Source organism: Acomys russatus, chromosome 23 (assembly GCF_903995435.1).
Source record: "Acomys russatus chromosome 23, mAcoRus1.1, whole genome shotgun sequence".
NCBI lineage: Eukaryota > Metazoa > Chordata > Mammalia > Rodentia > Muridae > Acomys > Acomys russatus.
Genome location: NC_067159.1, coordinates 58,592,922 through 58,608,211, shown reverse-complemented (window position 1 = coordinate 58,608,211; position 15,290 = coordinate 58,592,922). Strand labels below are relative to the sequence as shown.

General features: G+C 40.2%; 1 protein-coding gene across 2 annotated transcripts in view; it reads left to right on the top strand.

Moving 5' to 3' along the window:
- The window catches only part of Lrrc7 (leucine rich repeat containing 7), a 471,125-nt gene that overhangs the window by 254,637 nt on the left and 201,198 nt on the right, over positions 1–15,290 (top strand). For both annotated transcript variants that reach the window (XM_051165943.1, XM_051165942.1), the window contains exons 5-6: positions 3,333–3,411; positions 14,833–14,922. In XM_051165943.1, coding sequence (XP_051021900.1) covers positions 3,333–3,411; positions 14,833–14,922 — 169 coding nt within the window. The remainder of the gene's footprint in view (positions 1–3,332; positions 3,412–14,832; positions 14,923–15,290) is intronic.

The following is a 15,290-nucleotide window of genomic DNA, read 5'->3' as shown; positions in this document are numbered from 1 at the left end:
TTAAAACAAACAAAGCAAACATCGGGAAAGTGAGATGGAAAGACAGCTTCTGTGTCACAGAAACCTCACAGTTTTGTTTCCCTCTGTGTGATGTCATTTATAGGCTCAGGAGTAAATGTTCTGTTGCTGTCAAGCTCAGAGCTTAGTGGTGACAAAACTCTTTCCTACATCTGAATTACAAGCTTAACTTCTATACAGAGATAAATATTTCTTTTCATACTTGGATATGCATTTAAAGCCAATTTAAAGCTAAACACTAATTTTAATGACATTACTTTGGTTTCCTTTTTTACTTCATAAACCTTTTTATCATTAGAGAAAGCTGAAAGCCATTTTAAGTACAAGCTTATGAGCCTCTGTAAGGGGCTGGAGAGGTGATTTAAATATCAGACTCTGAGTTCTGCTCCCTGGCATCCATTTAAAATGCTAGGTATGAGTGGGGTCTGACTTTCACATGAACTCTGGTGCCCCATATTTGACCACGTCCCCTGGATGGGGAGGCCTGGTGGCACTCAGAGGAAGGATAGCAGGCTACCAAGAAGAGACTTGATACCCTATGAGCATATACAGGGGGAGGAGGTCCCCCTCAGTCACAGTCATAGGGGAAGGGAGTAAGGGGAAAATGGGAGGGAGGGAGGAATGGGAGGAAACAATGGATGGAATAACCATTGAGATGTAATGTGAATAAATTAATAAAATATATTAAAAATAAAATAAAATAAAATGCTAGGTATAGTGGCATACTATGACCCCAGCACTGATGAGGTGGATACAGGAAGGCACCTCAGGTGAGTGAGTTTCAGGTTCAGTGGCAGACCTTGTCTCAAAAACTAAGATGGGGAGAGATTAGAGAAGACACTCAGTATGAATATCTGGCTTCATGATGAGGAGTGTATTTGAGCAAACAGGCACATGTGTGTCACCCTAACACACGTGACCCTGGTAAGATGATGTGACCTTCATTTGTACTATCCTGTCTGTTTCAGATAGTGTAAAAGTATCTTTTATTCACCTAAAGTAATTATCATCTCAGAGGCTTACTGCCTCTGTCTGCTAGCCTCCATACAATCTAATCTAGGCCCAGGACGTTTTCAGCCTCTGAGACTTACTGCTGAATAAGCTAACCCTTTCTAGCTCTTCCTTAACTGTCACTGACAGGTTCAACTCAGCTTTTCAGCTCAAATTCCTCTCCACGCCGATTGATTCAAACTGGCTTTTCTAAGCTGCTGACTGAATTACTCTGCTTGGCCTCAGACTAACTTTGGCAATATGTATCAATCTTCTGGCTCTTATTTTCTGGCTTATTCTGTCTTCACCTGTGTCTAGCTTGTCCTCTCATACCAGCTCTCTTTTTAAACTCTGTATGGCCGATTCAACTCAGCTATTCTGGCTCCAAACTCCTCTTCAAGCTGACTGATTTAAATTAGCTTCTCTCAGCTTCTGACCGAAGTGTTCTGCTTGGCCTCAAACTAATTCTGTTCTAATCTCCTGGCTTCTTCTCACTCCCTGGCTTATTCTGTGTCTAGCTTGTTCTTTCTGTGTAACCTGTGTCTGTAAAACTCTCGAGGTAAACTACCACCTCTCTGCTCTCTGTGCTGCTCTCGCCTAAGTCAGTTCTTTTTCCTCTTAGTTCTTGTGAAAGTTGGGCATACCCTATTCAGTCAAATCTTTCTCTGATTCATCACTTTGTCTGCCTGTCAATTAGACCTCACTGTCAAACATGGGTGGTTCCTTCTACAAGCCAACTTTACCTTCATTGTTTGGGATTAAAGGTGTGTACAAAGGGTGTGCCTGTGTTCCGCCCAGGTCACACAGACATAGAAGGCCTTTGAATGTCATCAGAGCAGACATGTTGATGGATTAAAATTCCTCTACAGTATAGGAAAGCCCAATGAAAAGCACAAAATTAAACCTCCTAACCTGACATTTATCCAGGATTTTCTGTCTCCCCCTCCTCATGACAGGTAGAAATGATAAACTGATTAATCTCAAATGTCTTTCTTCCCTAATACATTCTGTTTACTGATAGGAGAATGAACAAGCATGACGTCAGAGACACAGGAAGCAGAATGTGTACAAGGAATTAAATAGCACTAATAAGTAACAGACAGGTTACTTCTCAAACAATTCAGAGTTTAGAGAAAAGACTTTTATTTTCCTTTGAGCCAGGGCTCATGTAGTCCCAGCTGGCCTTGAATTACTATGTAGCCAAGGATGACTCCACCTCCCAGGTTTTCTGGGACTGCAGGTCTGTATCACTACACCTCATGTGTGTGGTGCTGGGAATCAAGCCCAGGCCTCTCTCCACTCCAGCACACACTCTGCCAACAGAGCTACAAGCCCATTCCAAAGCAGGAACATTAAGAAATGTTCAAGCATCATATTTTTTTAAATGGGGAGTTCAAACAACAAAATTAATCGAGTGTAGCAGTTAAGTATTATATTGTATCTATTCCCTTCAAGTAATAATTACTTTGTTAATATAGTTTTGATTAATTCTGTGATTTAAAAGTTTTGTTTCTAGCATAGCTGGTTTAAAAAGCAGGAATGCTGTTTGCCTTTTGTCATTAATTTTGTGAACCCAATCAAATTATATTTTCTGTTACATTTATTGAAATGAATACATTTGTGAAGTAGCAACATAGTGCCCTCATTTGGTCTCTCTCTTACCTGTCTACCCCCTCCCTCTTAATGATTAATGTCGCTTGCTATTTGTGAATAATAAAACTGCCCATTTTTAAAAGCAAACATACCATTCTGTCTATAAAACACAATGCCCCCATATAATTAGTGACCAGAGAATGTTCTGGTAAGAGTTTGCTTCTATCATGAGGCCAGTTCAGCATAACAAGAATGTCCAGATATTCCAAGAAATGAACATAGGGTGTTCTTACAAGGAACTCATATAGCTTCATGATCCTAGCTGAACATCAGGGTTTAGAACAGCGGGTGTGCGATGCTGATTTTACAGTCAAAACTTTTGCAACATATTGTATCATCAAGCTACTACTTTTGTTTTCATTCCTGAGAGTAAAGCACTAAATACAGTTGTCCTTAATTTTGGATGCAACTTCCAGCTATTACTATCCTAAAGTATTATTTAATATCCAATTGCATTAGGAAAATTGCTCGTATACCTGTCATTTTGCATGGTTTTATTATATTCAGTTATCATCTCTGCTTGAATATTTGCCTTGCATGCAGTTTAGATCCAAACTTGTAGTTTTAATGGCTTATTTTCACTCTAGGAACCAGAGCTTCAACAAGCTTGCTGGGATATCTTCATAAACTCAGATCACTGTTTTGTTTTGTTTTGTTTTTCAACCTTTTAGGTGTACAAGAATTTCCTGAAAACATAAAGTGCTGTAAGTGTTTAACCATTATTGAAGCCAGTGTCAATCCCATTTCTAAGTGAGTATAAATGATTAAATTTTACTTATATTTTTATTTGTATTTTCATTGGCTTACAGTGTGCCAAGATAGGCATTTTATGATAATAGTTTCCAATGCAGCATCAATTGTTATAGTTAACAGAATAATAGGAAATCTACCACGGATTCAGAGTTTCATTAAAATGATTAAAAGCATCGTAAATGTAAAGAAAGACCCAACTGGCACAATATAGCATTACTTTGAGCAACCATGGCATTGGTTTTCTGTAGTTCTCAGCAGTATTCCATGGACGAGAGTCAAAGTCAAGGAAATAGTTATTAGTGGCAGCCATGATGAGAAATTAGCATCAAGGATCCAATGTTATGATTAATAAAAAGAAAATAAGACAATAAGATAATAAGATACCAGGTAACAGATATTACATTGTAGAAGAGTTTATTAAATGAGCATGGGGGGCGGGGGGAGGAAAGAGTACCCCCAGAGAGAAAGAGACAGGGACAAGAAGAAGGAGGAGGAGAAGGAGGAGGAGGAAGAAGAAAGAAGAAAGAGACAGAGAGAGAGAGAGAGAAAGAGAGAGAGAGAGAGAAGGTAAGAAGAGAGAGGGGATAGAGAGGTAAGAGAGAGACCATGTAGAGGGTCTGTCCTTTTATATGGCCATGGGCAGGGTCACGCCCCCATGGCAGGTAAGCAATGGCATCACTGGTAGGCCGACTGAAGCAGAATGCTAACACCCAATGGAACTTTAAAACAGTAGAAGGTGTAAAAATGCCAAAGATGCTTTAACTGTCGAGTGTCCCATCAAAGATATTGGGTCTGACTATAGCTAAGAAGTGCCTGGTCCCAAAAATAGCAGAAAGAGTAGAGGGGAAAGCCTAAAGGTGTGGATGGAGAGATATGAATAATAATGATGCTAACATCAGGAAAAGGTGTCTGTGGCTCAAGACCTATTAGTTAAGGAATCTTGTAGGAAAATGAAACTCAACATATAGCTATACTGCTGACTCATGTGTTTTCTGGGGTGAGAAGGAGGTCTGTGACATCATTAACAAGTCAGTTAGGTAAGTCTTGAACCTGAGCATTCAAGTAAAATGGAAGCAAGATTAAAATTCAGAAAGGCTGCTGACATCTTAGTAGTCTAGTGGGAGAGACTGGAGCAGAGCGGTCCTGGAATGCAGATGGTGGTGTTCAGAGAGAGAGATGGCATCTTAATTACATGAAGCTGACAGCAAAGTCCTTCAGGACTTTGTCTAATTGAGTAGAGGAGACTAGAGTGCTTAACAGAGGAAGTATTTTCAAAAGACACAAAAAGGCTGGTCAGGGTTTTTTACACCAGAGGACACAGTAGACAGGGGTAGAAAATAAACAGTGTTGTGTGAGACACAGCAGAAAAATGTGACGTATCAAACAAAATCAGAGCTTTTACCTCAAAGTACAATAAGGAAGGGGGAAACAAACCCAGGCCTTGACAACAGCCCCCCAACTCTACACCAAATGCATTTTTCTCAGCACCTCAGCATAATGGATACCACTAGCCTATCACACCACAACTGTAAACATGCCCTAAGGCCTTGCAGCCCAGAGTGCATGAAGAGCTAGGCTGCTTTACCACGCATTAGTTTGTGTGTTTTCTTTAGTTCCTTGATTCAAATATGTTGCCTTGTTTAGTCATTGCAGCCAGTCTTTTAGGGTAGAAGACAGATTAAAAATTACATCACTAAGAATTTTAAAACTAGTTTTATCATACACATATCCAAATTTATTTTATATATTTAACTTTGTAAAACATTTAGATGACCTGTCTCATCGAGAACACTTAACACTTTAAATATTAAAGAGTGTGGGAGTGTATAAAAACATAGTCAATAGAAAACTAAATGTAACTAGTGTGTCCATCTTCAAAGTCAGATTTTCTTTTAAGTTATATAAGTAAAACCCCCTCATCTTTTGTCACATCTGAGTAAACTTTGACAGATGGTTAGTCACAAACTATAATCACTATAAATAATTCCAACATCCAATAAACTCCCTTAACCCAGCTGTCTTTTCCAAAATGCCTTGTGGATGGCTGGTGTCTGTGTCTGTGTCTAGTTTTTTTGTTTTTGTTTTTTTTTTTTTACTCATCTTGCTGGCGGTCTCTTTGTCCACATGTCAGTCCCTTTATTGTCAAGAGCATCCCATTGCAGAGACATCACAGGACTCTGTCCACTGATGGGAGCTGAGATTGCTTATGTGCAGTGCTGATAGAAATTGTGTGCAGACATTTGAGAAATCCACGCTTCTGTCACTTGTGTTGCTTAGTGCCTAGCATAGTTGAACAGAATTCATATCCTTAAGCATAAAAGAAACTTACAAGCCTTTGCAAATGGTGGCTGTTCCTTTGTCACCAACCACTGCTATCAGCTCTCATTTCTGCAATTTCAGTCAGTCTGGTAGATGAGCTGTCTCCTTGTAGTTTTAATTTCATTTGTAGTGTCCAATCAGCATATTTCTCTGCATATTAATTAAAAGTATTGTTTCTTTGGCAGTGATTCAAATTCTTTTCAATTTTTTTCTTGACTTGCCTTTTAAATGCTAAATTATAAGGTATTTTCAGATTTCAGGGGGCAGTATGAGTCCCAGTTCCATGGTTTGTTCCTTCACACTCTAAATAGTGCCCTTCAAAGAGGCTTTTATGTTTGTACAAAGTCCTGTTTAAAAATATGAATCTTAGCTTCCTGCTAAAAAATAAAATAAAATACACTTTGCCAAGCTGAGAGTCCTGTTGATTTCTCTGAAGTTTTGCTCTGGAGCTTTCATAGCTCTGGCATCGCTTTGCCTTGGCTTACAATCCTCACCACAGCCAACCTCTACCTAACATAGGTGCTTCGTGGCCTTGAGGCTTTCCTCTGATGTCCAAGTGTCCCATTGCTTCAAATCAGTTGTTGGGAAAGATGCCCATCCTGACGAGTGCCACCAGGTGCCTCTGCTGAAAGCTAATTGGTCATATGCGTGTGGTGTCCATTGTGCCTTCTGTTGCATTGCACCAACCCATGTCGCAGATGTTCCCTCAATTCCTGTAGCTCTACATTGCAAAGCGTGAAGTCAGGTAAAATGAGCCCTCATTAAGTTTCTTCTCTGTCATCATGGCACAAGTTAGTCTCCGCCTTTTGCTTTTATACATAAATTTCACAAGTAGCTTCCCAGTTTCTTCAAAAATATAAAAATCTGCCAGAATGTTGACAGGGATTGCATCAAATCAGTTGGTCAAATTGGCTAAGATCAATATCTCAGAAATATTGAGAACCTTAACCCTAAATATATCTCTAAACTTTCTTGTATTCATTTTTATAAAGGTTTACATGTACATATTACATGTTTTATTTATTTATTTTCACAAGTTTACTTTTAAGCTATTGTGAATACTTTTTATTATCCCATTTATTTAGCCACATATATCAATACAGTAGATTTTTATATATTTATATTATAACCTAAAAGCTAACTAAACTTTCTTTCTTAACACTACTGGACTGTTTCTAGACATTTGCAAGGGGGGTCTATGTATGTAATCATTCATCTGTGGATTTGTCTTTTCTCATTATTTCTATTTGCTGAATATTGACTTAGTTGTCCTGTTGGAGTAACAAAGAAGTTAAAAACAGGAAGCACAGTCTGGTTTTTTATTATCTGTCATTGCTTCTTATTTTTCACATATACCTTTTGTTGGGTTAAGGAAACGTCCCATCACTGATCTTCACTTCCGCTGATGATCCTCCCAGCAGGATTGATTCAAGGCAATATGGCCTTTGTCTGCCATGACCTGTGCTTGTGGTTGGTTGGTTTATTGTTTGTTTGTTTGTTTGTTTTTCTATTTCTATATTTTAACGATACCCTCTTCTATATTCCCAATCTGCTCCACATTTTGGGGAGGTTCTTGTGGCAGAGATATTATTCTGAGTATCAATGCATATTCATTTCCTTCTGTGTAATAAATGCCCATAAGCTCAGCAGTTTGTTTACTGTCCACCGTCATCTCCCAGTGTCTGTGGTTCAGAAACTTGTACATGGCCAATTTCAGCTGCTGGTTCATATTCTCACCCCCAGGAAAGAACCGAACAGTGTTTTCATGGGGCTCAGATAGATAAGAGTCTACTCCAATACTCACTGGAACTCACTGGGGCTGTTGCAGAATTCCCTCCTCCCACAGGGAGGCATGTTCCCAGCTTCCTGCTGGCCATACTCAAGGCATGATGCCTCTCAAAGACACTCCTCCCTGCTCTGTAACTATCTTCAGAGGCAGCTTGCTACCTAGTCAGGAAGATGCTATGGGAATGGCAGCCCATTGACAGCCACCCCCACTGCTTTTACTGACAGGAAAACCCCTACCTTGCCACCATACACTGCAGAGTTGTCATGCATTTGGTATCTAGTTTGCAGAGTGCTTATTTATTTTTATTGCATGTTGGATTTGGCCAAAGCTGATTTCTAAGATCTGTGATCACTTAGCTTTCTTTCCTCTGGTTTTATAGCAACTCACATTGTTTAGGGTTTCCTGTCAATCATGCTTGCCAGGAACAAACTCTATTTAGCCACGAGTCTTGTGCTCATATTTATGCTTTACCGCTCTGGTTTACTAGCACTGACTAATACTTTGTCTGTTGATTTCGTGAGCTATGCCATTCAGATGCTTCCACTAATTCTTTTGTCCAGATTGTTAGCAAGGTAAAACTGGTTTCATGAAGTGATCTGGGAAATGTTCTCTTGGGTTTGCTATGGTAATTAGCCTAGATTAGTTCCATCTCTCCATTAACCCTTGGTGGACTTTGCTGGTGCAGCTATTTGGCCTGGAGTTTCCATTATGGCTGTTAGCCTTCCCTTAATAGCTACAAGCTATCCAAAGCAGCTATTTCTTCTTTGGGTACTAGCAGGAACTATTTTCAGGAATCTGTGCACTTTGTGCAAGACATGCTTTGCTGTTCCCAGTGTGATTTTCTCAGTCCTTGACTGTTTCTATTTCTGTAGCTCTGGTGTTATTCTCTCATCACTGACTTTGAGTCTTATTGCTTGGCTTCTCACTCTGACTACCAATTTATCAGTTTTATTGGTCTTTTCAAAGATAGATTTGCTTTTATTGATTTTCCTGCAGTGATTTTTTTTTAATTTTTTCAGTAAGAACTTTGTGAAATAATAAGCAATGAAAACACTAGAAATATGAAAGTTACAGTTTCAGAATCACTACTTTGCTTTGCTCTCAGTCGCCAGGGAACATAATCAAAGTAAACCTTAAAATGACTTCTTAGTGAGAAATCAGAACCCAGCATTTACTGAGAAGCCTCTCTGGCTTCTAAGTGCATAGCTTCGTTTTGCTTTCCACAGTGATATCAAAGAAGAGCTGTGGCTGAGTCTCACTGAAAACACGTCTTACCTCTATGCCAGTCACACAGTGGACACGCAGCCTCCGCACATGGGAAGGAAGGTGTCGGTCAATCTGCCTGGGGTCTCTACTCATTTCTATAAAGCTCCTACTATCTACCCTCTTCCTTTCTTGTTTTCTTGAATCTCACTTTCCCAAAGAGTAAACTTATGCAAACATCCTCCTGGGAACTATATCCAAAAACAAACACACTCTAAAATCCAAGCTGAAGAAAGACAGTTACAGAATGAAATAACTAGTATAAAATTAGTGCCCTGAGAATCTGTAAAGAATCACTACCAGTCAATATCAAACTATTGTGTGTAAAGTTGCAGACAAGTCTGGTGTACCATGGAAGTAACCCCCAGTACTAGTAAGACTGAGGCAGGAGGAGTGATTGGAGTTTGAAATCAGCTTGAGCTATATAGTAAACTCAAGGCTAGTCTGGCTTGTATAGCCAGACAATGTCTGTCGCAAAGGGTGGTGGGGGTTGTAGTCCAGACCACGGGGGTGGGGGTTGTAGTCCAGAACACTGGCTCGGTGGGTAAAGCATGTGACCCACACATTTAGCATCTTGACTTCAATCACCAGATAGCACTTAAAAAGAAGAAAAGAACAAAATTGTCTTCTGACATCCAAACACACTATGGCCTGACCCACCGCAACAAATAATAATAACAATTTTTAATTTAAAATTGTTCAGGAAAAGGATTTTCTATGAATAAAAAAAAAAGGAAGAAAGAAAAAGCGGAAGACCTGAAAGTAAAAGATACTCTTGGATAATAGAAGGAGGTAGGAGTGGGAGAGGACAATATCTGTAGATAACACTTAGTGTTAGGAGATGCTACGGTGAAGCCTGCCCATCTGAATAACCTGTATGCTAATGAGGAAGGAATAAAAGAAAATTATTTCCAAGAAGGGAATTCGCTGTTTAGTTTGTGTTGACTAAAAGCAGGTGTTAAGTGGATATAAGCAAAATATGCTGGCAACTGTCCAAGGAGATGCATATTCAGCATTCAAGAGCTACACTGGACTTGCTTTCTTGCGAATGCTTCAAGGACATAAAGCTCTACAGAGTTACAGAGAAGGCAGATGAGAGAGTGAGTTATTTCACTCCTGCTCCACAGCAGCTGAGGACTGCCCCTAGGAAATTCCGAGGCCCTGGCTGAAGACACCATCCTACAGGGACTGTGTTGGCCTCAGTGTACACAAAGCCACAAGCTAGATGGCAGGGTAGAGATGCAGGAAAATAACCAAAATGAATAAACATGTTTTCCACAGAATATTAAAATCAAAATCTGACTATAATTGATCATTGAAATTACCATTGTATTAATTGAAAGAAAATATATTATTATTTTACATTACAACGTTTATAAAAAAGAATGATATGAAAAAATACCTAGTGAAGCCAAGTGTCAAGAAGGACACGCAGAGGGACTGGAGAAAGTCTCGACATTAAAAGCTTTGTCTGCTCTTAGAGAAGCCCAGGCTATGTTCTCAGTCTTTAACTCTGGTGTTAGGGGATCAGACGCCCCCTTCTGGCCTCTTCAGGCACTGTATTCACATAGTTCACAAATATATATGCAGGCAAAGCACCCACATACATGAAATAAAGAAAGAAAAGGGCACAGAAAAGGAAACTCTTACAAAGCTGCTTTGGTTATAAATAGATGGGGGGGCTATGAATAAAATTTGGCTATCCTCAGGAAATTTAAACTTGCACTCCCTGCAACGCATTACTGTTGCTTTCAGGGAGGGCAATTGTGTGGCCTCTAGTGAAAGGTCATTGGGATATGTGTTCAAATGACTTCACAGAAGCCACATGTATGACCTCAAAGGAAAACCCTGAAAATAACTACCCTTTGTTTACAGGAGAATGCTAAACAAGCTCTGCTGTTACTGTGTGACGGCAGGGCTTTCTAAGACAGATAGTTACTGTCCAAATGGATGAATATGCAGAAAAAGTAAAGCCATTTTTTAAAAGCCATGGAAAATATAAACAATATGATTTGACTTATATAACATGCAAAAACCACAAGCAAGCTTCTTTTTAGGGAGGTAAGCAGGCACACAGTAAAAGTCTTTTTAAAATAAAAATAATAAGCATTTAAGAATTTCTGGCTATTGTGAAGGGTGTAATTTCCCTAATTTCTTTCACATCCTGTTTGTCACTTCTGTACGGGAGGGGTATTAATTTTTTTAATTAATCTTGTATCCAGCCACTTTGATGAAGGTATTTAACAACTTTAGAAGTTGGTGGAATTTTGAGGGATCACTTTTGTATAAGTATCTTATCATCTGCGAATAGCAATACTTCGACTTCTGCCTTTCCAATGTGGATCCCTTGGTCTCCTTTAGTTGTCTTATTGCTCTAGCTAGGACTTCAAGTACTGTATTGAAGAGATGGAGAGAGTGGGCAGCCTTGTCTTGTTCCTGGTTTTAGTGGGATTGCTGTGAGTGTCTCTCCATTTAGTTTGATGTTGGCTGTCGGCTTGCTGTGTATAGCCTTTATATGGTGAGATATGTGCCTTCTGTCCTTGATTTCTCTAAGATTTTCATCATGAAAGGGTGCTGGATTTTGCCAAAGCCTTTTTCTCCATCTCAGAAGATGATCATTAGATAAGTTGTCAGGAGACAACTTCCTGAACAGAATACCCACAGTTCAGGCTCTGAGATCAGCAATTAATAAATGGGACCTTTTAAAACTGAAAAGCTTCTGTAAGGGAAAGGATACTATCCAGAGAACAAAATGATAGCCTATAGACTGAGAACAGATCTTCACCAAACCTACATCTGACGAAGCACTAATATCCAAAATATATAAATAACTCAAGAACACAAACAACCCAAATAACCCAATTAAAAAATGGGGCACAGAGCTAAACAGAATTCTCAACACAGGAATCTCAAGTGGCCAAGAAGCACTTAAAGAAATGCTCAACGTCTTTAGTCATTAGGGAAATGAAAATCAAAAAAACTCTGAGAGTCCATCTTACACCTGTCAGAACAGCTAAAGTCAAAAACTCAAACAACAGCGCGCGCTGGTGAGGATGTGGTGGAAGGAGAACTCTCCTCCATTGCTGGTGGGAGTAGAAGCTTATATGGCTACTACGGAAAGAAATCTGGTGCTTTTTTAGAAAGCTCTACCTCAAGACCCAGCTACACCACTCCTGGGCATATACCCAAAGATGCTCTACCCTATAACAAGGACACTTTCTCAACTATGTTCAAAGCAGCTTTATTTATAATAGCCAGAACCTGGAAATGACCTAGATGTCCCTCAGCCAAAAAAAAAAATGGATAAAGAAATGGTGATATATTTACACAGCATGATACTACTAAACTATTAATAAACAAGGAAATTATGAAACTAGAAAAGATTACCCTGAGTGGGGTAACACAGACCCAGAAAGACATACTTGGTATGTACTCATTTATAAGTGAATTTTAGCCATATAGTACAGGATGAACATGCTACAATACACAAACCCAAAGAAGATAAGTAACAAGGAGGACCCAAAGGAAGATGCTTAAATATCACTCAGAAAGGGAAATAGAACAAACAGAAGCAGTGGTTGAAGAGAGGGAACAAGTAGGACAGGGAGCACAGAAAGAAATAGGGTGGAGAACAAAGCTGGAGAGTACAGGGTACGGGGGCTGGCGGGGGAGGACAGAGGTGGAGAACAAAGCTGGGGAGTACATGGTAAGGGGGCTGGCGGGGGAGGACAGAAGGCCTTCAGAGAAAAGAGAAACCATGGGCATGGAGAATCTCTGTGACAAGCTGGAGACAGACCTACATCAGCATAGTCCTTGGGAGGATATGAGGGGGACTCTAACAGAGTCTCCCTCCTAGTAGCAGAAGTTATGGAGACTAAAGACGGACACCCTCTAAATACACAAGACTCCTAGTGGAAGGAGGAGAACACGAAGCCACTCATAAAAGCTTTAACCTAAATTTACTCTACCTACAAGATGTGCAGGGTTAAAGACAGAACGGACAGAGCAGAGATTGAGGGAATGACCAACCAATGCCTGGCCCAACCTGAGACCCACCTCGTGGGAGAGAGTCAACTATTAACAATACCCTGCTATACTTTTATACAGGAACCTAGAAGAGCTGTCCTCTGAAAGGCTCCACAAAGCAGCACATTAAAACAGATGCTGGGACTCACAGCCAAACATTGGGTGAAGCATAGGGAGGCTTGTGGGGAAACTGGGGGAAGGAGAAAGTACCTTGAAGCGACAGGAGCTCCACAAGACCAACAGAGCCAACTACCTGGAGCCTAGAGGGGCTTATGGAGACAGAAGCACCAACCAAAGACCATGCATGGACTGGACCTAGGCCTCCTACACAGATGTAGCAGATGGGCAGCTCAGACTTCATGTGGGTTGCCTAGTAAGGGGAACAGGGATTATCACTGGCATGGACTCTGTTTCCTGCTTTTTTGATCACTTCCCCCTGGCAGGACTGCCTTTGCCAGGACACAGTGGAAAAAGACATGCCCAGTCCTGATGCGACTTGATGAGCTAGGGAGGGTGGGTAGCCAGGGGACTCCTGTTTTCTGAGGAAAATGGAGAGGAGGAGAAGGAGGAGGAGGAAGAGAGAAGGAAGGTGGGACTGGAAGGAGAGGAGGGAAGGGCCTATGACCGGGATGTAAAGTGAGTAAATAAATTAATTAATAAAGAAATTAAATTGCAATAAAAAAATTTGTAAGACAAGCCTGGAATGATGGTACATGCCTCAGAACTTAAGAGGCAGAGGCAGGCGAATCTCTGTGAGTTCAAGGCCAGTCCGGTCTACATAGTTCCAGAGAAGGCGAGGCTGCATAATAGAGGGACAAACTGGAAGATGTAGCCTTGGAAAGGCCTGGGAGGATTCCACCATACTAGCTGTTTCTTTATTCTGTTGTGTGTGAACACTCATTCTTTTACATAGGAAAAAAAAACATTTCATAAGAAAGTGTGAGCAGAAGAGAAACGATGAGGGGAAACCCATGGGCCACCATGTTCCCACAGTGGGATGTGGAGGCTGCAGAAAAAAGCAAAGGGAAGGGCTGTCAGTGGTGACAGGGTTCTGTAGGCAACTTGAGTTGCAGAGTGAAGGGCAAAGGAGACCTGGTGACTGCAGACCAGAAACACCAGAGTAGTCGGCCTCAGTGAGTGCAAGCAGCAGTGCGCAGGATGCCAGCAGCCAGCTCAGGGAAACGGGGTACAAGGTGAGGAAAAGGTGACTTAGAAATGTTTTGTGGAAGTCCAGACTAGATTATAGATAAAGACATTAAAGTGTTAAAAATAGAAATACAGTTGTAGAAAATGTTGTTCCAAGAAAAATACTCGTGGAGACTATTTTAATTAAACAAAAAAGATTAAAGATTTAATGTTTGCAAGTAATTTTTAAAATTTCATTATTTTAAGGTTATATCTTAACTTTTCAGTGTCACTTACCGTCTTCATGGCTCTGTTCAAATATCTTCCAAATCTTCTTGCTCACCTTTAATTAACAGGAGATAAACCAATTTTGCTTTTATGCAGACAGGTTAAGCTAGCATTGGAGAAACTATTAGAGTGGGAGACAGTTGAGTCCCTTTTCACATGGAGCAGGCTTCATTACCATGGTGATGATAAACTGTAGGGAAACATTGATGACTAGCGAATCAGCTCGGTGTCAGGAGGTCCTTGCCTGACTTGACGTGACTGTTCTCACAGGAAAGTCCTGCTCATCTTAAAGTCCCATGGTCACTCCGCTGAGATTTCCATAAGAACGTCTTGACTGGTGTGGAAGATGCAGCCAACAGGATGAGATTCCAGCTCTCAGTGTTGTCAGTGTTGTCAGCTCAGGAGAGCAGCACTGGGGGGAGGGATTGTTTATTTTAATAAGTTAGAAGTTTTAGAGCTTTTAGCTGTAACTGTATGCTCAATAAATTCTTCTCCTACTGAAAGGAGAGTTTGAAGACACAATTCCTCTCTCTTTTTCCTTCTCTAAGGTGTTGTTATGTTTCTATAGCAACACTGACGCAGTGACTAAAACTTCAATTCCTTTTTAGGCTTCCCGATGGCTTCACACAGCTTCTTAACCTGACCCAGCTTTACCTGAATGACGCCTTCCTCGAATTTCTTCCAGCTAACTTTGGAAGGTAAGGATAAAAGATGTTACCTGTGTAATCTCATCTTTCCTCTGCCAAGTGCTTCATTAGTGCAAGGATGTGAGTGACAGAGATGATTACAGTTTGGTCTCATTAGCATACAATACATGTTAATTAAATGTTTTATAATAATTAGCATAAAATCAGGTCGCCACATAATATGATTATAAAATAATTTTTAGGTGAGTTAAAGTTAAATATAAAAAAGAGAGCCCAGGTAATATGAGCAATTTCAGGAGGGTGTTCACAGCTCTTGGATTGCAAAATTCCTTTATACACAGGGAAGCAAAAGACAGCATTATAAATGTGTAGATAGATTTGACCGACAAAATACTTTTCAGATAGAATAAATCATAAAA